This window comes from Lissotriton helveticus, chromosome 3_1 (assembly GCF_964261635.1).
Source record: "Lissotriton helveticus chromosome 3_1, aLisHel1.1, whole genome shotgun sequence".
In the NCBI taxonomy this organism is placed as follows: domain Eukaryota; kingdom Metazoa; phylum Chordata; class Amphibia; order Caudata; family Salamandridae; genus Lissotriton; species Lissotriton helveticus.
The window spans coordinates 229991954-230015855 of NC_136061.1; the positions used below are offsets into that span (position 1 = coordinate 229991954).

The 23902-nt window shown below is 45.8% G+C and overlaps 1 protein-coding gene across 1 annotated transcript in view; it reads left to right on the forward strand.

The window, feature by feature from the left end:
- Positions 1–23902, forward strand: part of ZZEF1 (zinc finger ZZ-type and EF-hand domain containing 1) — a 1627273-nt gene that overhangs the window by 925564 nt on the left and 677807 nt on the right. Inside the window, exons 36-37 of the mRNA XM_078679684.1 lie at positions 10453–10715; positions 11944–12104. Of these exons, the coding sequence (XP_078535810.1) occupies positions 10453–10715; positions 11944–12104 (424 nt within the window). The remainder of the gene's footprint in view (positions 1–10452; positions 10716–11943; positions 12105–23902) is intronic.

Below are 23902 nucleotides of genomic sequence, written 5' to 3' on the forward strand. Positions count from 1 at the left end.
TTCTAATATTTCATAACCTAAATGAAGGGTTTGGATGTGAGCCAAAACACTCCAATCTTCCACTGCTTTGTGAGCCCTTCAATGTTTAGTTTTTTATGAGATTCGGTGAATACAATTATAGGAAGTCCTTCCTCCACTTTTAGGTTGTTAAAATGCTTAGTAATAATGACATTTGTCACTGCCTCCTTTAAGAATGATAAGTAGTTGTGCCTTCTCCCACCATTTATGTTAAGCACGCTTTCATGTGAAAACCAATTCACCATTTTATCACAAAATTATTTTTTTGAATTTTCTTTTTTTAATATTTTACGAATGTCCAAACTCATTCATTTGTAGTTCATAATGGTAGTCTACCGATTATTATACAAACATCTGTAAGTTATGAAGATTTTTTCAGGGTTACATTTGCTTCTAAAAGAAATCTCATTATGAGATCTTAATTCAGTGTTATAAAGATTCATTCCATTCCCCCCAAACTAGAAAAAAACTTTAATATTCCAATTATATTAATATACCCCAGACCTTTTCATAACAAGAGTATCTGGTCTCCTTCTCTTTCCTACTCAGTGTCTGCATTGAATGTTAGTTTGTTCCTAGGACCAGGCAAGGATGCCCCTTATCCCCTCTTTTATCTGCCCTTGCCATTGAGCCCCTGGCAGTACGTTTTAGGCGGAAAGAAGCACGACATGTAAATGTCATGGTATTTATAGAGCGCACTGTCACCAGACGGTCACCTTGCGGTGTCACCTATTTGGCTTCCTGGCGCTGATACTCATACCGCTGTGGAACCCCTCCTGGCTTTCCCTGTGAAGTGTCCACTCCTGGGCACCCCCAGGGTGAAGCCAGGCATTCTTAGCACTGTTGAGGCCGGTGTGGAGGCTAAGCAAGCTTATTGGACATGGCTTCTTATTGGAGGGTAAGGAGCACATTATATCACTGTATGCTGATGATTTACTCTTATACCTGAGAGATGGAATCAGGGGGGCACCCCTACCCTGTTTATACTGGAAGATTTCACAATGTTAACTGGAATGCTGGCAAAAAAATGGAAGTCCCATATCTTTTCCATAGCACCTAAACAACAGCGACTAATGACTGCTGAGTGGCCTAAACTGGGGTCCCTGCTCGTTTCGGTACCTTCAAATACAGGTGTTTCGCGCTCCTAGAGGGCAATTTGGGCCCTGTGTTACGCTCCTTCAGGACCTGCTTACAATTCTGCCTTTCCCTTCAATTGCCAGTCATAGCCTGAGTGGCATTGTCCAAAATGATTATGCTCCCAAGGCTTTTATGTTATTTTTTAATCTCCCAGCCGTGATCCCACCAAAGTGGTTCAGGGACCTGGATGCTTTCTTGTTTTATTGTCAGTATTGTGGAGGGCCCTGGAAGTGGGCGGGTTGGTCGCCCCAGATTTTTAATTGTATTATTTTGCAGCCCAGCTTCAATGCCTGGCCCAATGGCTGGAAGGGGAGGGCATGGAGACTAGGCACTGTATCTCAGTCGGATAATCAAGGGTTGTTACTTGCCAAACTCCTGCATCCAAAGGTGATCATCCCCTCACCGGTGGCACTTCTTGAAAGCGGCGGTGGCCCCTCCTACTTGTTCCTGATCGCCCCTTAGTAGGGCTTCCAGAAAGAGATAGTCTCTCCCAATTCACGTAACGCCAGCTGCAAGATTGGTCAGTGGCAGGCATAATGACAGTTATAAACTATTTCCAATATGGGGAAACTAATTCCTTTGGGTGACTTCCTAACACACTATGGTCTCCCCTCAGGATAGTTTTTACATTACTATGCCCTGGTGGGAACGTTCAGAGAACTGTGGCATGAGGGCGGACCAGAGCTGGACACGCACGCAATGCTTCAAGTGATGGTGACACTAGAGTTGACACGTCACATAGTGAAGTGGCTATATACAGCATTATCGGAAATTACTTGAAGCCGCTGTATCACACATGGGAAGATGGGAATCCCTATTGGACAGGGAGCTAACTCAGGCACAGTGGTGTAAGGCCTTTGGTGGCCCGAACCGGGACTCAGAAATAACAATTTTAAATGTATTCAGTTCACATAACTTATCTCACTTTCAGACAGGCTCCAAATTATGTAATGGAACATAGATCAGCACTGCTCGAGATGCGGTGAACTTGATGCTGAGTTTTACTATATGGTGTGGGACTGCCCAAAACTGCGAGACTATTGGCTCACAGTTCTATCTGTTCTTAATGAAGTGCTGGCATGCTCGCTGCCCTGCACAGCGGAGGTGTGCCTTCTAGGGCTATTCCCTCAGACCCAAGGCCTTAGTCCTTGCACGAAGACATGTTGGCTTAAGATGGAAAGCAAAGATAGGACCCACAGTAATGGCCTGGGAATGAGATGTTGAAATGTGGGCCAGAGCAAAGAGCACTGATGGGGAAAGACACCCAAGGGATACGTAGTCACCTGATAGCTGGGTTGTGGGCGGAAGTGCTGCGAACATGAGACAGTAGGGTAGTAGATAAAACAGATAGCACCACTCCCAAAACCCTGATTGAGGGGAGGCAGGGGTGACCCCCGGAGGCACACCTTAATGCCACTGAGGCATAGCGCGTTGGAGATAGCATTTTAGAAAAGCTGAGATCCCCCTAGGCCCCATGGTAGTACTAGAAATCTCTGCACAATAGGGAGCCATCACTAATAGATTGATACAGTACCTAAAATTGTACTATAACCACTGGATGCCATACTGGTTAACATGTTGGCTACACTGCATGTAGCATAGCTGTTTTAGTTCTCTTCCACTGTGTCTGTTACTTGGCAAATATTGTGACTCCCCAAGAACATTATATAAAAAAAGAGTATTGAGATATATAATAGTGTATTACTTATTGAGAACAATTAGCTGACTGATCCAGTTCCATAGAGTTCGACTAGCCTTGAAGGAATTGCTGGACGATGATATGGCTAAACCACAGACGGTACTGGCATACGACTACATTGTCAACGCTAAGTCCCCGACCAAATTAAATCACGAACCTGTACCGTATTACGCGCTCTGAATGCACGACTGACTATACTAAGCCTCGTTTGGCATGGCAGGCCGACTTAGCGGTGGATCTCCCGGGAGATCGCAGGCGATACTGTTGCGCGAATGTAAGGAGGGTGTCGCTCAATGGCAGACATCGTTTGTTGCACTACAAATTTCTGAACAGAGTGTACCACACAAATGCGAGGCTATTTCGTTACGGGCTTAGAGACAGCCCTCGCTGCGGAAGATGCGGAGAACAGAGTGCTGACTTTTTGCATCTTGCTTGGAACTGCCCGAGAATCTCAGATTACTGGGCTGCGGTCTAAGGCGAAGTGAACAGGGTTACTGGGCTGTTGCTAGAACCCACACGGCTACTGGCACTATTGGGGTTCTTTAAAGAAATTCTACCTGAACACAGAAGACTGGTGGACATGGCTCTCTTGGTGGCAAAGAGAGGCGTTGCAATTACCTGGATGCGAGGTCCGGCACCGACCCTCGCTGGGTGGTCTCGCGACATGATGTTCGGTTGTACGCAAACCGAACTATATAGCGAGCTGATGCCACCCCGTAACAGACCCAAGAACTACTGGGCACTGTACCTGGAGAAGAGGGCTGCGCAGGGGTCACCCACACAGACTGTGACGGAAAGTAACGGGGGGTGGTGGAGACAAAAGCTGACACAACGCCACATGAGGACGATGAGATGTCCAATTAGGGGAATCCCGGCTAGAAGCCCGGAGACCATGAACAGGCCTATTGTCAGATGAGTGCTAAGGGATGGTGGAGGTGGGAGCTATCGTTGCTTGTCAACCTGGTAGACCGTATTGCAGACGAAACTGTATTACTTGATGGATATGTGCAAGATGTGATCAGGAAGTGTTCATCCCTTGCTGTACGTGCTCAACCTTTTCCTCCTAAATTTGCCTCTGTTTGTATGTCTTTGAAATGCCAATTAAAAAAATTAGCTGACTGATTAGAAATGTCCTGTGGGATTTAGTTTACCAAAAATGATGTATAGACCGGATCAGTTTGTGCCCCATGTGCTCTTTCACTTATGTAGCAAAAATCCCATTAAATATATATTTTACAAAAAGAATGTTAGTTTGTTCCTTTACACATGTCCTATGTCCAACGTGAAGTCTCCGTGCCATGTTGTTCATCATTGTTTTAAGCGGCTGTCCGTTTGGCAACTCTTAATGTAACAAATCATTTCCAGTTTCTGCTTAAAAGAGAACCTTTCTTCACCTTGTTATAGTGCCAATACCTATAATGCTTCTAATTTGTGTTTAAATAAACTCTACAGACATGTCTATTGTTCTAATGCTTCCTCTACCTGTATCCTCTACAGACATGTCTATTGTTATGGTGCTTCCTTTAACTGTATCCTACATCCATTGTATAGCGTTTGTATCTTTTTTCCATCATAGTTACTAGTGGCTTTCCTTTCCATAACTGTGCATGAAATAAATGATTTCAGATCCATACTTTTTCGACAGTCTTTTCTCATTTTTGTTTCATAGTTCTCTCTGTAACCCATGTTCGACTGAAATCATTTGATATGTGATCATCTCTTTCTTGCAATGAATTCTTGTTTGGATCAAACTTACATCTCTAACGCACTTAAATAAGTTTCTGTTCAGAGTAGAATATTTCATCCTTTAATAAAAATCTTAAACAACAAAATTGTTATTGGTGATTTACATAATTTACATATTTGTCCTGATTACGAGCTGTAGGAGTTAAATTCCAATGCTTGTTCAAACGGGAATTTGTACAGGGATCAGAATTTCAGTTGTGCAATACTATCCCGGTGCTCTAAATATCTCACAGTGGGGTAACCGTATTTATTGCGTGATTGAAATTCCTCACCCTTTTCTGTCCTTGTCTAAATCAGGGCTTACGTGTGCCATGCCACCATTCCCCTCTTATTCTTTATGGTATCCGTTTGGGATACATATGAATCTTGGTCACCATGGCGACCAAGTAACACCACTCTTGGTGTTACTGAGTCCAATTTTTCAATCCATCTTAAATCTAACTGTACCAATATCTTAGATGTTCCCTTCTTAATCTGCTTTGTACTCACCTCCATTGGCTAGTTGCCCACAGTCTTGAGATTCCAAATGGGACACAACAGAGAGATGCCAACTTGAAGTTATAAGTGATGTGGACACCACAATATGAGTTTGAGGTTATAAGCACACGTGCAGCTACATTTGACCTTTATACTCTTGTTCTGAGCATTTGGTGACTGAGACTTGTCATGAACTGGATCTACAAACTTGTTGATAACACAATCAAGCTGATGGTAATTAAGACTACCTCTGAAGATATTTTTTTTGGGGGGGAGATTAAAACACATTAGTTGCAATGTGTGTTATTTGATCAGGAATTGAATAAGTAAATAAAGTTCAAGTTGACACAAATTATTGCAGAGAACATTTTTATGGATACGAATTGGACTAATGTGAATGAACGTGTGAATTTTGTGATTTCAAGTTGGTGCCTCTCTGTGGTATATCACTTATCAGTCTATTGATATCCATTAAGATTTATCAGCAGTATAGTGCAGAATTTTGAGTGACTTTTTGTTCTTTTTTTTTTTTTTTTTAAAGATTTTATTCATCAAATAGCACATATAGAGCAGAGCTCTGTACACCAGAAACTTCTGCATAAGGAACGTATATCATCATGAATTTGACTTGAGCAAAGCAAGGAAAAATGGAGAACAATACAAAGGAAAAACCAGCATAGTAACCATAACCCCACAAATCCACCCCCCCATCGCACTAACTTCCACCCCAGAGCAGCACATTAACATAAAATAGCACCTTCTGCGAAAAGTATGGCCTGTCATTGCACATGAGACTATGTCCTGCGTCAACAAAATAGAGTTAAGCCGGGTCGAGGGCCCCTGCCGTAGAGATGGGCTCCAAGCCTCGGTAGTCCGCCCATCGCTTCCAGATTTTAAAATGTTTAACCTAGTACCCTCTTGCCGTGAAGATGGGAATTTCCAGGCCCATGTAGAGGTCCAGACCGTTCTTCCATGTGGACACTGAGGGCCCTACCGGTGCCTTCCAAGCCCTGCCAACATCTCTTTTAGCCAGAGTGAACCCCAGCAGCATAAGATGGCATTTGTATATGTTGCCCCCCAACTCCGTCCATAACATGTAGGAGTACCAGCTTTGGCGAACAGGAAAGGTCCCACCCCAACACTTCTGAGAGGCAGGCCATAACTCCCCTCCAGAAACGTGCCAAGGCAGAGCAGTGCCAGACAAAGCAGAGCAGTACCAGACTGTATGAATCGGTGTACCCTCCTCCCGCTCGCATCTGAGACACACATCCACAAAACCTGCCCTCCACAACCTAACCATGGTGAAGTATACCCGATTAAGGTACTTGAACTGGATAAGGCGTAGACTTACAGCTATGGCAGCCCCAGCCGGGAGGCTAGGGCCTCAGTCCAGTCCTCCTCTTCCAGTGGGCCGACATCACCCTCCTAGGCCTCTCTGAGTTTCTGCAGCGTGGGGGAGCTATGAGTAATCGGGGATTGGTAAATTTTTTAGATCTTTTGGTCTTGGAGATCTCCCATTAACACCTTCGCCTCAGGCTAAACTCGGCTAATGACTTTAAGCCCTCCAAACTAGGGGAAATAGCGTGCCAGAATTGAAGATATCTATAGAATTGGGTTTTCGGCATATGGAAATCTTTCTGTAGATCTTGAAAGGGCTTCAGGACCAGCCTCTGCATTACGTCACCCAGAGTAGAGATACCAAAACTATCCCACCCACGAAACCCAGGTACAGTAGCCAATTGCGGCAGTCTCCCATTGTGCCAGAGGAGAGTCTCCCGCGTCAATCTATTCCACCAGCCCATCCTCTGTCGAGCCTGCCGCTAGATTTGGAATACCACCTTCGTATCAGACGGCAAGGAGTTGCGCAGTGGTGCAGAGTATAGTATAGTGTGTAAAGAGAGATCCCCCATGCACCTCATTTCGACAGCATAAGTTGGGTCGGCCACCATTCATTTAGGACATACAGGTGCGAGGTCATAAAGGACAATGAAATATGAGAGGTCGCCAGCCCCCCACTGCATGTAGATTGAAAATACGTCTGTAGGGCAACTCTTGCCTCTCCACCGGCCCACAGAAACTGTCCCAGGGCCGCGTTGACCTGTCGAAACCATCTGGGTGGGATCAGAAAGGGGTGATTTTGCAGATGGTAGAATAAGCGGGGGAGCAAGACCATCTTGAAGATGGCCGATCTGCCATATATAGACAATGGCATACGGGACCAAGTCTTAAGATCCTCCCGTACACAGTCCCATATTGGAGCCAGATTTGTGTCCCAAGATGTGGTAGGCGAGTCTGATAGAAGCACTCCCAAATATTTCATACCCCGAGACTACCAGAACGGAGGATGCCCAGGAGCCGAGACCCGCCGCATCCCTGAGAACCTAGAGAGTGGACTTTCGAGGGTTCATATATAAGCCAGAGGACTCCCCCGAAAATCTGCATGATGCGAATCCGCTTCGGCCCCGTCCTGTCTAAATTGGTGAGAAAGAAGAGCACATCGTCTGCATACAGAGCAATATGGTCCGACAGTCCGTGTGCCCATTCAAAGCCCATCACTTGTGCATCGATCCGCACCCAGGCGTCCAGGGGTTCCATAGCTAATGCAAACAAGTTTGAAGACAAGGGGCAACCCTGCCTGGCACCCCGTCCAATAGAAAATGTGGAAGAGATAGAGCCAGCTACGTGCACTGATGCGGTGAGGTCGTTGTAGAGCAATGTCAGGTAGGACAGGAAGCGAGGTTCAATATTCAGCCTGCGTAAAAGCTTGAATAAATATACCCAACTGAGAGAGACGAATGCCCTATCCATATCTGCCAGTAACAATGCTGCTCTTTTGCCCAACCCCTGAACGGCAGCAAGAGCAACATGCTCTCGACTAATATTATGATGAGTCGCCCGCTGGGGCATGAAACCGGCCTGGTCTGGATGTACTAGGGAAGTGATATGGGGCCGAAGGCGGTTGGCCAAAGCCTTAGCCAGAATCTTGGCCTCCACGTTGAGTAGAGAGATAGGGCAATATGACGCGTGCTGGTCAGGGGGTCTACCAGGTTTGTGGAACACCACCACTTCCGAGTGTCTCCAACCCCGAGGCAAACAGCCCCGCTCCCTGGCCTCCTCTACCACCCCACGGTAATGGGGCTGTAGCTGCAAAAAAATATCGTTTAAAAAATTCAGATGGGAAGCCATTAGGCCCTGGGGCCTTACCAGTATGCAGGTCTCCTAAGGCGGTACCCAGTTCCTCCTCTATGAGTGCGAGATCCAGCTCTGCACTCTCCTCGTCTGATAAGGCCTTAGGCGGGAATATGTTTTGTTCTTGACCAAGGCCAATATGTTGTTAGTGGAGTGTGTATATATATATATATATATATATATATATATATATATATATATATATATATATATATATATATATATATATATATATATATATATATATATATATATATATATATATATATTTCTAAACTATTTCTCTGTCATGTTTCTTAAAATAATTTTATATAAGTCTCTCTGCTTATGAGCATGCAACATTTGATGCAGAGTTAGAACCAGTGATTGTGATACAAACACTTTATTCAATCCTTGTGTTTCTGATTTTAACAAATCGTCATCAGTTATTCCTAAACCTTCATGAGCTACTTTGGTATAGAGATTCAAGATATTCATGGTACACATCACAACATTGATTTTGTTTTTTGATTGACAGATTTGAACTGAGAAGAGCCCTCATCCTACCATCCTACCTGTCCTACCATGGCATCCTCAAGACACTTATTTGTATGCTTTATAAACATTAGAGTGAAGTTACCAGAATGATATATAACGTCTCTGAGTGAGACCAAACCACTACGGGACAAACATTGACGCACCCTCGATGCTGTTAAACTTGCACCCACCGTGCCTACATGCATTTTGCCACCTGCAACTGCAGCATTGTGTAATTAAGTGCTGTATTGCTGGCAGTGAAATGTCTGTTGCATACGAAACGCAGCATAAAGGCCACATATCACTGCTCTCACTGGTTCCTGCTGGAAGTAAGGTTCAAATTCAAGATCTTGTAAGAGACTGGATGGTAGCGTTGGACTTGCAGGACACTTATTTTCACATCCCCGTCCTGCCAGCCCATCGGCGTTACCTATGGTTCACAGTAGACCACAAGCATTTTCAGTTTACTGTGCTCCCCTTTGGCCTTACCAGCGCTCCTCGGGTGTTCACGAAAGTGATGGCGGTGGTCCCAGCTCATCTGCGCAGATATGGGGTTCCGCTCCTATCCCGACGACTGGCTATTGAAGAGGGGCTCGCCCCAGGCTTTTGTCTCCCACCTCCAGACTATGGCCGACCTCCTGCATTCCCTGGGGTTCTCCATCAATGAGCCGAAGTCACACCTGACTCTCTCTCAGAAGCTCCTCTTCATCGGAGCGGTTCTGAACACGACACAGTTTCGGGTCTAGCCTCCCAAACAGCAAGTATGGGATGTTCGGGCTATGATTCCGATCTTTCAGCCTCATCCCGCGTTTCGGTCAGGATGAACCTGAGACTGCTGGGTTATTGGGAATAAAATTATTATACAGTAATGTTCAATGGTAGTTTTGCAATTCTGTGATGGCATGGTAAGTCACTGAAACAATCCTCACAGGATCTATTTTTTAGGTTTCATTGATGGCTTCTTTCACTAGGCACATGCTACAGTCTGTTTCAGTCATAAAGAGATGAGATTTGTTTACTGCGTACGCAGATCAAGAGACTTAGTGGTGCTTCTCATTTGTCACTCATTTGAACCACAACTTTCAAACAAAAGTTCCCGAGACCTCCATTTGTCATTGGTATCTGTTCTGTATTACTTATTAACGTAAAATTGAAATAGGTTATGGTCATCGCCACCAAAACGACTACAACATCTGGGAATTTACAGAAACCAACCCTGGTCTCTGAGAATGGAAGTTTAAAATGCATCTTGCAAATGGTACTATCTGGGCACAAACTGTAGAGAAGATCCTTAAGTTGGCAAGGCTGTACTTTAAATACCTGTTGCCTTGATTGGCCTAGCTGTCCCCATATTTCCGCAATGTTAAGTTTGGTCATCTCTTTTCATGTTTTAAGGCACGAAGGCATCTGGATGTGTAAGAAAAAGTTACTTACGTGTAGTTGCTCTGCTTCTCTTGTAGCCAAGGCTGTATTGTACTAACGCCTAATACAAAATAAAAAATATATATATTTTAAGAGCTAGTGTTTGCATAGCTCTGTAAATGAGACTGCTGGACATTACACAGTATGATTATAAGAATTATAAAGGCTCTCTAAGCTAACATTGTGTTTTAACTTCCTTGATATTTAACTGACCAATCTGTAATATGCAAACCAATTTTCTGTTTTAGCCATTTGCCTACTCACAGCACTACAGTTTATCCAGTGGTGACCACTAGGATCAGTGATCAACAAAGGCTTATTCAGCCATACATACACAACTATTCCTGGCTTCTGTTTACGGCATTGGCACTTTACAGCTCAGATTTGACAAGTGAAGAAGAAGTAAATGGGGAGAAGCTTGATTCACAGGTTCTTTCACATGCAAGAATATTACAAAGCCATTGCACAGAACTGCTAACCAATTGCTTGATAAAAGCACAGCAAGGAAAAGGTGAGCAATCTTATTTAATGTTGTCACTCAGTTATATGTAAACTGTACAGCACATGGCTTTTTCTTCCTTATGTGGCTGTTGTCTATATGTTATAGGTGTGATGCAGGCGACTGTAAAATGTGTGCATTGTCTCAGGAGTTCTTGCAATGTCTGGCTTCCATTGCCACTCCAACCAATGTGTTCCAGTAAAGCCACCAGAACAGTGAATCAAACTACCAAAACACCATCCTCAAAACCAACCTTAACAAATGGAGGAATTCAGCAAGCAATTGTCAGACATTGTGCCAAAATGTTTCTGAACAAAAACATGGTGCAAGTACAGCAGACTTGCTACATCCACTGAAATAAATATTTAATCACATTTACAGATCAATCACACACATGGCTTATTTAAGGGAAGTAGTTGTGCCATTGGTCAGGTCATGAAGTCCATACAATTGCGTTCTTGGATGCTAACAGTGATACTACTACTGTTGCTTTGGAGCTTGCCCTGTCTTCACAAATCACTATCATTTGGCATCTCAATGGATATGGTCAGAATATCATGATTTGATACTAGGTCTTCAGATGTAAAGTTAAGTATCTTGGCCACTTGACCTTATTGGCTTTCATGGTAAATTCCATTAAAGCTCTCCACACAAATCATTTAATTACATCTCTCCACACGAACCAGGACCAGAGCAAGATTATGTTTTCTTTTTGCAGTATGATATCAGAATTTGATTCATAGAAAGTGGAACAAGAGTTAGATAAACATACCTCTTCATTAGAAGTTTACATGCTGGGGTTTTGTACACAATGGTAGAAATTCCACAAATGGTATTTGCATTACTGGCAGAAATGACTCCAGCAGAATTACTGCTTCTGTGCCACAATCACAATTTTACCTCTGCCTAGTGGGGTGGTGGGGCGGGGTGTTTGCATTGGTGGTGATTGCAGTGGTGTATCTTTTTGTGAACCTTTATATCAGTGCTTGGTGTAACTGAATATCATTAGCACTTGCATTGTTGACAGCAACCACATTCAACAGCCACGTGAAGGTTTATCTTTAGAACGCATCTGACATGTACCTGATTGGCTTCATTGGTGATTGGATGATACATGTCAGATAAACGTACACTTTGAACTTCACAGGAAGAGATTATTTCGTGCGAATACAGAAACATTATGTAATAAATATGCAGTTTTATAAGGTAGATTCTACATATCTTGAACCTTTACTCCCAGGTGGCAAGGCTTCATTTATGCTCCCCTTCACTGAAAATGGGACACCATCTGTCAGCTCTTCTACGGATAGCACAGCAGAACTTTCAGAGGACATTGTAGGTGGTGAAGTGTTGGAAACCTTGGACAAAGTAGTAAAAGGAGCACTCCTAACTTCTGACAATGTAAGTAAGACCTTGCATCTAAATTAATATAATCAGTTTGTCTACACTATGATTACATTGTTTTAATTGTGTTGGACGTTGAGTGCCACTGTCAATGGTTTCAATCGCCCCCTAATTTTCCATAAGCACTTTAGATTGTTATGCAAGTGGATCATGTGTGTGAAGCGCCCGTATATATTACATTTCTATTTTTATGATTTTATGGCCTCTGTACACTCTGTTTTCATTAACACAGTACCACTATGAAATAATTTCTTGTTACTCTGTTGCTAAAAATAATTTACTGATGGTCATGTTTAAGCGGCATAGTTTACCCTTAATAGCGGACAGGTTTTATTGGGAAAAAAGCTATCCATTGGTGGTAGCATTCTAAAGAGCCACAGACTATCACCATGAAAGGGAAAAACAAAGATGTTTGGTAGGTGCTGTTTTAAAAGTAGTATGTGCTTACGCCTTGCGGGTGTGATGACTGGTTAGTCGACGGGCTGTCTGAGTTTCTTTATTTTTTATCTTCATCCATTTGTATTTGACAAAATAGGCTGGCAGCATTGTCAGTGTATGAATCTTGCTCCAGTGACCTCAAGTATTCTCTTGTGTGTGAACCACAGGAGGATCTAATAGTCTCTTATCGTGCATGTGAAATAAAAACACGCAGTACCTAGCGTGAATGTTAAACTTAACTACAAAAATTCTGTTTTCTGTCCGATTTCAAAATATCTGCTACCAAGATTGGAGGCCAATAAAAAAACAGTTGCAGGCATTACTGTGGCTGCACCAAAGAGGTATCTTATAAATCATGTGATCTGGAAACTTCATTGATGAAAAAACTGAATTTCATTGAAATTCTCCCAGCAATTTACATGGAAAAGCAACACACTACCCCAGAGACTAAATTGTGTTACTTCCCAGGTTCAGTTCTCTAGCAATGCGATAGGGTGAAAGGCTAAATAGAACTGGTCTAGAGGACTTTATTTGTATTAATGATGCCAAGCTTTGGTGGATAATCCGTATGTATTCTGCAAACCAGTTTATCCAGGTGTATTATTTTGTATCTTTTCAAAAGTGTTGATGCACTTTGATGCCTCTTTGGGAGATTAAGAAGTTTACTAAAAAGCGACTTTCATAAATCCTCTTTCATAAATATTCTTTACTTGGAGTGATTAATAAAAATTTCAAGTGATGCATACATTCCTAGCCGTAACAGTGACATTTTGATCAGTTTCAACCTTCATTTTTTCCTAAAATGTTTTTGGCATCTATAGATTTCTCAATCACCCTCTGCATTCTGTATTCTAATGGATATATTTCGGTCTGCAGGTTTCTCACCTTCTGAATATCTCCAAGTGCCATTCTAAGTCTGGAAATTTTGCATTAGCTCTTCTGTGGTTAGAAGTATCCATCTGAAAAATAAGTTGGTTAACTTTAGTAACGCTTTTCCTGGTGGATATTCTAATCACTGCACGCCTGCCTCACTGTTCTGTGGAATGGTGTCTTTTCCATCTGTTCTAAAATTGTCCTGATTTAGATGTTTGCACACCGAGTCAGTTATTGGGTGCCACATCACTTTAGTTATTGGTGACCGTGCCCCATGGCACACAGAGTCGAGAATGAAAGTGACATGAGGGTGCAGGGCTGACAGTGATGTGCGGCTTCAGTGGCACTTCTGGGGTGGGACGGAGCCACACAATGCCATCTGCCAGCACACGAAGCAGTGCTGAGAAAAAGTTCTGGATCCAGTATAGCGCCTCGCGGTATTTACAAGGTGAGGAATCTGCATTCAGATAGAGTATCCACCTGAAAAAATCTCATCAATGGTAAGTTGTTCTTCCTTGTATCAACATTTCATGCACATATTCACAATGCATTGTTTTCTTTTTGACGGTTCCTAACTAATTAAATTGGCACCACATGTGAATTTCTTATTGTGTAATAAATCATGCCCGTAGTTGGAGATAAAACCTATTAATTCTCTTTGGATTTAACACTGTCCTTTTTTACTCTCTTGTAATTTCATACTGACTCCTACTTCTCATGTCATCACACTTTGTCTGCAGGATTACTTCATCTGGCTTCTCCAGTACATGTAAAAGACTATAAAGAATATTCTGTATTTTCTTTCTGCGGGATAACTTAAGTCAGTCTTTCTATTTGGCATCTACCGATTTTTCAAATAATTGATTCTCCTGAAATTTTTCTAAAGGGATTAGGCTCACGAGGTCTGCCTGAGGCCTCAATTCAATGACCGACTCGTACTCCTCTCAACCTTTGGTGATTGTAGACATGCCTTCTAATCCAGGGGACACAGTGGCATTTCCCAACCTGGACTGGGATGTTCTTTTTGGAAAGCTTCAGACCATGATCACTGCAAACTTGTCTCCATTAATTGACATACTTTTCAAATTGGAAACACAGAGTCATACCAATGCAATCACATGCTAATTTGCTGTCCTTAGAGCCTTCTGCCTAGCACCCCATGTCAAATCAATTCTATTCCTAGGTGTTCTACCTCGGAGTCTACCTTGGTTCATACTTCGACATCGGCCACTCAGGCCATCCAGGGACCAGGCATTACCCCTCCCCAAATTATCAGCGCAGGAGGTGTGACCCCCAAAGGGAGGAGCCACCCAAGGTTCTGGTGGGCAGGGTGATATTGGAGGTATTGATGGCACTAGAGCTCTGGCAGACTGACCACCTATGGGCCATAAGCTGAGCCTCCGGCAGTATCCTAGTCAGTCCCGGCTTAATCTTCCTCTGGCCTGCTGCCCCTTTGTTGTAATTTTAACCAATGTGCTGCACCTAAGCTCTCCCGGAGAAGAACCAATCTGTGGACTGAAAAACAAAGTTTGTCACTGGTTGCTGTGTAACACTGATATTGATATCGATGAGTCTAAGGATATTTTACTTGTATTTAGACTCCTGCGTTTGTTTGGCTAAATGCATGAGGGGGGATTGTATTGTGGTGAATTGCATGAGTTCTTTCCCTGCGCAGCACTTGAGTTATTGGGGAGATGGGGCCATGGTTCATTGTTCAACGTCTACAGGGCACCGCTCACCCACGTCGCCCGACTGCACGACCTCAACATCCTCTCTTACGTCGTCGACAGCCAGCTGATCCTCTCCCTTACCAAGTACCCCATCACCACCAAAACCAACCTCCACGAAGGAATGAAAGCCATTGCCGAGTGGATGAAGAATAGCCGCCAGAAACTGAACTCAGACAAAATGGAGGTCCTCATCCTTGGCTCCACCCTCTCAGCCTGGGACAACTCCTGGTGGCCGACCGCACTGGGAGAAGCACCAACACCCACCGAGTCCCTGAGGGTCCTTTAGCTAACAGAGGTGCTACTTGTATTCCGATAACACTTTCTTGTATTTCCAACTCTTCATCAATTTTGCCCACTTGCCCTGAAGTGCTGTCAGCCACTTATGAATTTACCTTGGGTCTTCCTTCTAGTGAACCATTAATTGTTTCCCAAGCACCTCAGGCTTCTTCCCTGCCTAGCTCAGCCAATACTTTTACTGTGGTCTCATGGAACATATGTGGGCTTGGAAGCAAGCTCATTCAGGAAGATTGGGGGGCATTCATAGGCCAGTGCGATATCATCATGTTTAAGAAAACCTGGGAAATCATCCCCTCGTTTAGGCAACGCTTCATGTCCTTCCAAGTTCCAGCTTGTAAATCCCAGACTGGAAGACCATCGCAGGACCTAGCTGTATGGCTAAAGATTACTTTGAGTTACAGTATAAGGCAGTTACCCCTTGATTCCCCAGAATTTTTGGACCTTTAAGTTTTAGTAGGGAATAACGTCCATCTAGTGCTCTTTAACGTTTATAGCAAGGGTTTGCCTAAGACAGCTGAATCCCCAGTTTTGCACCTCTTAAGGCACCCTCTCCAAAACTAGAGCGGCGACCATTGTAATAGTAGGTGGGGATTTTATTACATCTTTTTGAACCCTTTCCTCTACTGCAGGAAGTTGTTCACAATGAGGACTTGTTTTGGGGTATACCCCAGCTGCAAGACCCTAACTACAAACCCTTTCTAAGGTAGCTCTTCAAATGCTGGACTTGTGTATGCGGTCACCAGAGAGCCTGTAACGGCAGAACGAAGTTGGATCTAGAGTGGCGCCCAACATTCAGGAGGAGTACATACCGAAGCTGCATTGACTACATTCTTATAGATGTTAACTTTTGGGATAGCATAATTCATATGGAAGTTCTGCCTCGTTTTTGAAAGTGATCATTTTCCACGGTCTCTCTCCCTTCTGGGTACTCCAGGTAATGTGGCCCAAAATAAAATACTGTCTAACGACGACTGACGACTTAACTATCAGTAATAATCGGAGGAAGGTTAAGTGGGATCATGTGGATCAAAAGAGAGAGTCCGTGCTCAATTTTAGCAGGATTTTATTCCAGTTTTATTTCTTTCCAGTTTTGTTTCCTTCCCTGAGTTAGATCCCAGTGATGTTAAACCCACAATAGGTGGTTTGAGGAACTCAAAAAGCGCTTCTTCCATAAATGTTTCTCTCTAAATGCCAGGCCCCCTGCTGTGGATCCAACCTGGTTTAACAAAGAGTGCAGGGAGGCAAAGAAACTTCTAGTTAATTCTCTTAAAGCAGACTCCCCGCAAGCCAGCCAGTCATCAAGAGCGTCCTACAAATCAACTCTTAAGCAAGCACAAATCCCGTGGGATGAATCCATTTGTGGCAAAATTTTGACCGCTTCATGAGCAGGGGTCCAAGGTGGCTTTTGGTACATAATATCGCATGGAGCTAAGACGCCCAAATCTAAATCTAAAGATGTAGATGACCCACCAGCTCTTAAACTAAATCTATAAAAACAGAGTTCCTTCTAACTGCTCCTACCAGATGCTACATTCTGGTGCAAAATTGGCTAAAAGAAAACTATACTTAGCAGTTATTCGATCATTATTGGATTTGCCAGATTGCTTAGATTCATCCTAGACAAGCAGCTGAATATGCAGTCATATATCAACCCTAGGGCCAAAGTTTAAACATATCTGAGGAACCAGGCATTTCATCCCAGACACTGAATCGAAATGATTAGTTCAATCACTTGTACTTTCAAGACGTGGCTGTGGACCTTCTTATAAGTAGGGGTCCCCAAGATTCACATTGCTGTTCTTGGGGCAGCTCTACATAGAACACCAGAATGGAAACCGGCTCAAGAATGTTTGACCACTTACCTCCCATTTTTGTATCTCTGAATTGGTTTACCACACAAGTAAGAGGTATCTTCAGACTAGCCTGAAGCACACACAGGATGCTCAGTACACCTACTCCTCGATCTGTCCCACTCAGAAACCACTGATATGTGGATGACAGTGCAATCTGGAAAATTCTGACAGCCTACTTCTCAAATTCCTTCGATGAAGAGCACAAATCAGTGGGTCAGTCCTTCCCAAGAAATGTTTGGAATTCCTTCCTGGAGAGTTCCAACATATGAATCTTTTAAATTGAATGAAAATCCCTATTTTACAGTGGCTCCTAACAACAGAGGTTTATGGAAAGGTGTCCAACAACCTACCAGTAATCTTTTTAGTCACCACTGAAATGTTATGAACATAGGACCTATTGTTTAAGACACAGTATGTAGAGTTTATTCTCCTCATTCAAGTTAATTTGTTGTTACGATAGCCTAAATTATATGTGATGTCATAATATATCTGTTAGAGACCTCTAGCCGCAAATTCCTTACCTGTGAATATCCCCAGGTGCCAGACTGGCTCTAATTTTCGAGCAGTACCCCTGCGTGCCGTTGGGTAGCTTTTTGCAGCTTCGCATTGGCATCATCCACGTTGGAAGGGACATGTGTGGTACCTATATAGGTGCCGCCTCAGCGCACTAACATCAGTTCTTTCCTTTTTGCACCATACACCGCTGATCCTTATTGAGCTACCCCTCATTCACTTTTTGACTGACCTTTTGCGTATTTTTGTCAACCTTTTTTGTGTGATTTCATTTCTTGGGGTGAGGTTGTCCTACAAGAAACCGTCTGGTTTCAAAACATTTGCGGACTGTCATAGGCAGATATCAGATGTCATTGACAGCCCCCACTTTGTGTGTTTGTGGTGCCTGGAGCCGGGGTACACGACTCCAAGGTGTGTGAGGACTGCTGCACCATGCACCAGATGACGCTGAGGGAGCGATCCCTCAAGCTCCTCACTGCCCGACATCGGTCGCGATGCTCAAGGACCTGGTTGCGTGGGAGGGTTCCGGGACTGTTCGCAAATCCCTTCCCGATGTTCCTTATCGCACTCAAGATCATCGGGGAAGTTGGATAAGTCCAACAAGCACAAGAAGTCGAAGAAATACAAACACTCTTCGACTTCCCTGCGTCTGTCGAAGTCATGTGACTGGATGAGACGAGGGAATGACAGCAGTCCAGGGCCTGCGAGTGTGCAGGCCTGAACCTGGGTCGGTTCTGTGCTTTCCAGATTTTCTTGGAGTGACCTCTGCCCAGCTGAAGGAATTTTATAAAGCCATGTGTGTCATCTTCGGGTGTCCTGGGACCTTGACACTGGCCTGGTTTCCCCTCCTCTCTGGCTACGTAGGAGGAAGTTTCTTTTGCTAAGGTGGTGCTCTGGGCTACTGAAGTCCTGGACCTTCCCTCAGTTTCAGCCGGGAATCTACCTCTTGAGAACCCCTACTCCCATTCAATGAAGCCCTTACAGATGTCCTACTTGTGGCCTCCGAGCCCTGCACAGTGAATAAAATGTTTGCCCACCTCCAGCGCACCACTTCTGGGTATACCCACCCTGGGATTCGGTTGCGCAAGTGATGCCTTGTGGAAGGGGAGCGCCTCTCACCTTAACAGGGCAGCGTCCGAGCAGGGGTTCCATGGCCTCTGAAACCGTCCATCCCGCGTCCCTGACGACCAGGACTCCTCCTCTCTCTCTCCTTACAGACAGCAGTGCAACCAGTGGTGACGCGCAACGAACCGGAAGCGATCTCCCGTGACCCCGGAAGTCCCTCCCCCATCACCGGTCCGACACACAGAAAAGCTGACGACCAGGAGAGGAGAGTGTTCAAGGCGGCGGACTCGTGGCAGGAGACAGCGTGCGGAGAACCTGAGGCGGAGAGTGGAAGGAGTGCGAGGGAAGGAGAAGAAGAGCAGAGGATCGGAGACGAGGAGGAGGACGACGACGTCTCGACCGAAGATGGGCACGTGAGTACGCTGTTATCTTTTCTCCGTGTCTCCCTGTACATAGTTGTAGAATATTTGTACATAGTATCTCCCACTGATAGACCACAGCTGCACTGTATATAATTCTTAGCCATTTCACTTCACCTAGTGCTTTGTAACATAGCCCCTGCACTCTTCCCTCACCTCAGCACGCTCTTCCCCTCTCTCTTCCCCCCCTTCTCTGAGCCCTCCCTTACCGTCCTCACTCTCACGTTCTCTTTGGCCCCATCACAACCCGGGTGTTGGTGCTCCAACGGTTCAACACCAAAAGGACTAAGTTCCCTGTTCTCTCTCTCGTTCCCCCTCCGAGGTGAAACCGGATCCTGTCCGTGGACAAGAAGCCAACCCGAAGACCTCCTCACCCAGACGACCCCAGCCCTGTTGAGAGCAACCTTGTTCCGTCTACAACCCGAGAAAGACTTCAAGGCATCCAGTCACACCTCCTTTCTACCCTTCTTACCTACCCTGGTACCGAACAATAAATACAGCTAAAAATAGCGCAATACATCCGGCCTCCACGCCTGTTATTCCGGTCCGCCCATACCCCTACTCCACACTTGGTGTCAGAAGTGGGATCTACCGGAAGCATGGAGGCCGCGGTTAAACAGCTGGCGGAAAGTCCGGAGCTACTAGGGAAGATGATGGAACGCTTCCTCAAGACGGCTGAAGACGATCTTGGACAGCTACATGACGTCCTGAAGGATCAGGGCGCCGTTAAGGATCAGGCCGCCATTCAGGATCAGGCCCTCGGGAGGTTAGCCGACGTAATGGTACAGCAGCGACCAGCTGCCTCTCTTCCCTCAGTGGTCTTACAAAAGTACGTCCCGGGAGAAGACCCGGATTTCTTCTTTACAAACTTTGAACGCCTGGCACAAGCCGCTACCTGGCCGGCCGATCGCTGGGGCCACTACTTGGGACCTATGTTGACTGGGGAAGTGCAGGCGGCCTACCAACAGGCCAACGTACAAGGATAAACGCCTTACCAGGACATAAAGACCTGTATCCTAGAACGTCTAGGGATCGATGAGGAGACGTATAGGGTTCGACTGAGGCAAGCCCGAGAAGGACCCCAGGAGACGCCCCGGGCTTTATCTTTCCGCATCCAGGATCTGGCCAACCGGTGGTTGAAGCCTGCCACGGCCTCAAAGGAGGACATTCTGTCCAAGATCTATTTGGAGCAATTCCTGGCCTCTCTCCATACCGCTACCCAGAAATGGGTGCGACAACATGCCCGCCTGACACTGGACAGCGCAGTTGAAATAGCTAGCGCTTACAGCCGAGCACAAGATTTTCAGAAGGACGAACCTCCTCCCCGTATACCGCATGGTAGCCACCCCCGGGCGCAAAGGCCCGCCGTGCCCCGAAAACCGGAACCTGTTCCCTTGTTGCCCTTCCCGGTCGTGCCTCGACCAAGCCCTCCCGGACAACAGTGCTACCACTGTGGAGGGTATGGGCATATTGCCCGCTTTTGCCCGCAGAAGGAAGAGCCCATGGAGGTAGGGCTTGCCAGGAACTATGTTTGCCTCACCACGTATGCCGGCCCTCCTCCTTTCCGTTGTCCAGTGAAGATCGACGGCAACCAAATGATGGCCCTCGCCGACTCAGGCTGCCGGCAAAGCGTCCTAAGACCCCAGGAGGTGCCAACCCCTATTGGACCTGTGACCAGTACAGTGGCCATCCAATGTGTACACGGTGACACGAAGAGATATCCCACCACCAGGGTCCGAGTACAACACCCCACTGATGAAGGAAGCCAGCTTACAGTGGGGCTGGTGCCCAACCTACCGCAACAAGTCATCCTAGGTAGTGACTACAGCGGTCTCCCCCTTCTGCTACAAGACGCTACAGACTCCTTAGAGAGGTGGTGGGCCGAAGCTCCTTTTTCCCAAAACCCTGCCCCGTAGAGCCAACATCCAAAACTCCGAAGTCCAAGAGCCAATCGAAGAAAGAGAAGAGGACACACACCACGGCCTATCCTGTCCAGCCGGACAACCATCCGAGGGAAACCGACCGGGAGTATCGAGCCGCCCAACAAGAAGACCCCGTGTTACAGGACGCATGGGGGCGCGCCCTGGAGAACGAAGACCCCACTGCAAGTAGGTCCTTATTTCTTCAAAAAGAACGGTCTCCTATACAGGTAAGGCAGACCCCAGCAACCCCCTCAGCTACTCGTTCCCGGTCCCTTTCGTGACAAAGTACTGTTCCTGGCCCATAGCCACTTATTAGGGGGTCATTTCGGGGATGAAAAAACGGGACAAACCATTTTGGAAAAGTTCTACTGGCCTGGTGTGTATAAACAAATTAGTCAATACTGTCGTGAATGCCCTGTGTGCCAGAAGAACAGTCGGTACCGGCCCCCCAAAGTACCCCTCCAACCCCTCCCTCTCATTGATATCCCCTTCAGTAGGGTAGGGATGGACCTTATAGACCCCATGTTACCCTCAAAGAGCGGGTGTAGGTATGCTCTTGTCCTGGTAGACTACGCCACCCGTTTTCCTGAGGCCGTCCCCTTATGCCAACCAACCACCCAGAACATTGCTAAAGCTCTCATCTCCATCTTCACCCGGGTAGGTTTTCCCCGCGAGATATTGACAGACCAGGGTACTCCTTTTGTCTCCTCCCTTATGCGCCAGGTATGTTCCCACCTGGGCATCAAACAGATAAGGACCTCTGCTTACCACCCCCAGACCGACGGGCTGGTGGAACGGTATAATGCCACCCTAAAAACCACCCTCAAGAAACTACTAGGCCTGGAGAGCCGTCGGTGGGAAGAGATGCTGCCCTTGGCCCTATTTGCAATCCGATGTAAAGTCCAAAGTAGTACTGGATACTCCCCTTACGAAGTCCTGTATGGGCGGGCACCCAGGACCCTGTTGGACATGGCTCGGGAGGCCTGGGAGGCCGAGCCAGATCGAACCCGACCTCTACCTGAATATGTAGAGAATCTTAAGACACACTTAGGACAAATCAGAGAGATAGTAAGGCAAAACATGGTGACCTGGGAGGCCGAGCCAGATCGAACCCGACCTCTACCTGAATATGTAGAGAATCTTAAGACACACTTAGGACAAATCAGAGAGATAGTAAGGCAAAACATGGTGACCGCCCAGGCAACCCAAAAACACAAGTATGACCAAGGAACCAAGGTGCGGTCCTTTGTCCCCGGGGACCTAGTACTGCTACTCATACCATCCTCCGACCATAAGTTGCTAGGCCAGTGGCAGGGTCCGTTCCCCGTCCTAAGACAAGTGACTCCGGTCACGTACGAAGTCGAACTGGACTCCAACCGCATTCTCACACAAATATACCACATAAACCTCCTGAAGAAATGGGAGGGACCCCGGCTGTCCTAGCCGGCACACAGGCCTAGAAACCCCTGCCGTTTGAGAGCTGTCTAGACCCTGATCTGCCCGAAAGCAACAAACAAGACCTAAGAAACATCTTATCCTCAATACAGGCGGTCTTTTCCTCCCTACCAGGGCACACAACTATCATTGAACATGCCATCCACACGGAACCCGGAAAAAACGTGAGGCAACGGCCCTACCGGGTCCCTGAAGCACGCCGGACCGTTATCAGAGAAGAGATGAACCAGATGTTGCGAATGGGCATCATAGAGCCATCCATCAGCAGCTGAAACTCGCCCATTGTCCTGGTTCCCAAACCTGATGGCTCTACGAGATTTTGCATAGACTTTCGGGAGGTTAACAAGGTCTCTAGTTTCGATACCTATCCTTTACCAAGGGTGGATGAGATGGTGGAACGTATAGGCAAAGCCAGGTATATAAGCACCCTGGATCTCTGCAAAGGCTATTGGCAGATACACCTGAAAAAGGAAGACAAGAAAAAAAACAGCGTTTTCCACGCCGGATGGCCTGTTTCAGGTCAGGGTAATGCCCTTCGAGCTTCACGGGGCCCCTGCAACGTTTCAGAGGGCCATGAACATAGTCCTACAACCACATGCCCGATACGCAGGAGCCTACCTGGATGACATCGTAATCTATAGCGAAAATTGGCAAGAGCATTTGTTCCATCTGAAAAAAGTCATATCGTCCCTTGGGAAAAACGGGTTTACCATCAACCCAACCAAAACCACTCTCGCTGCCCAAACCGTAAAATTCCTGGGTTACCTGCTTGGTGAGGGTGTCATCAGACCTCAAGATAACAAAATAAAGGCCATCCAGGCCATTCCATTCCCACAAACATGGAAACACCTCCCTGCCTTCCTCGGTCTGTTAGGCTACTATAGGAGGTTCATCCCTAACTTCTCCCAAACAGCCGTCCCATTGATAGACCTAATAACGAAATACACAAGAATAGAAGCAGTACTACAACACCCCACTCCCTTGTTGTTACAAGCCTTTAACAGACTCAAGCAGTCCCTTGTTTCCGAACCAGTACTAATCAGCCCCGATTACACCCAGCCATTCATCCTACAAACTGATGCCTCAGACCAGGGTTTGGGGGCCGTCCTATCCCAGAAAGACCAGACAGGGGTAGAAAGGCCAATCCTCTACCTTAGCAGAAAGCTCTTCCCTCGGGAAATGAACTACGCAGTAGTCGAAAAGGAGGCCCTGGCCATTAAATGGGCAGTA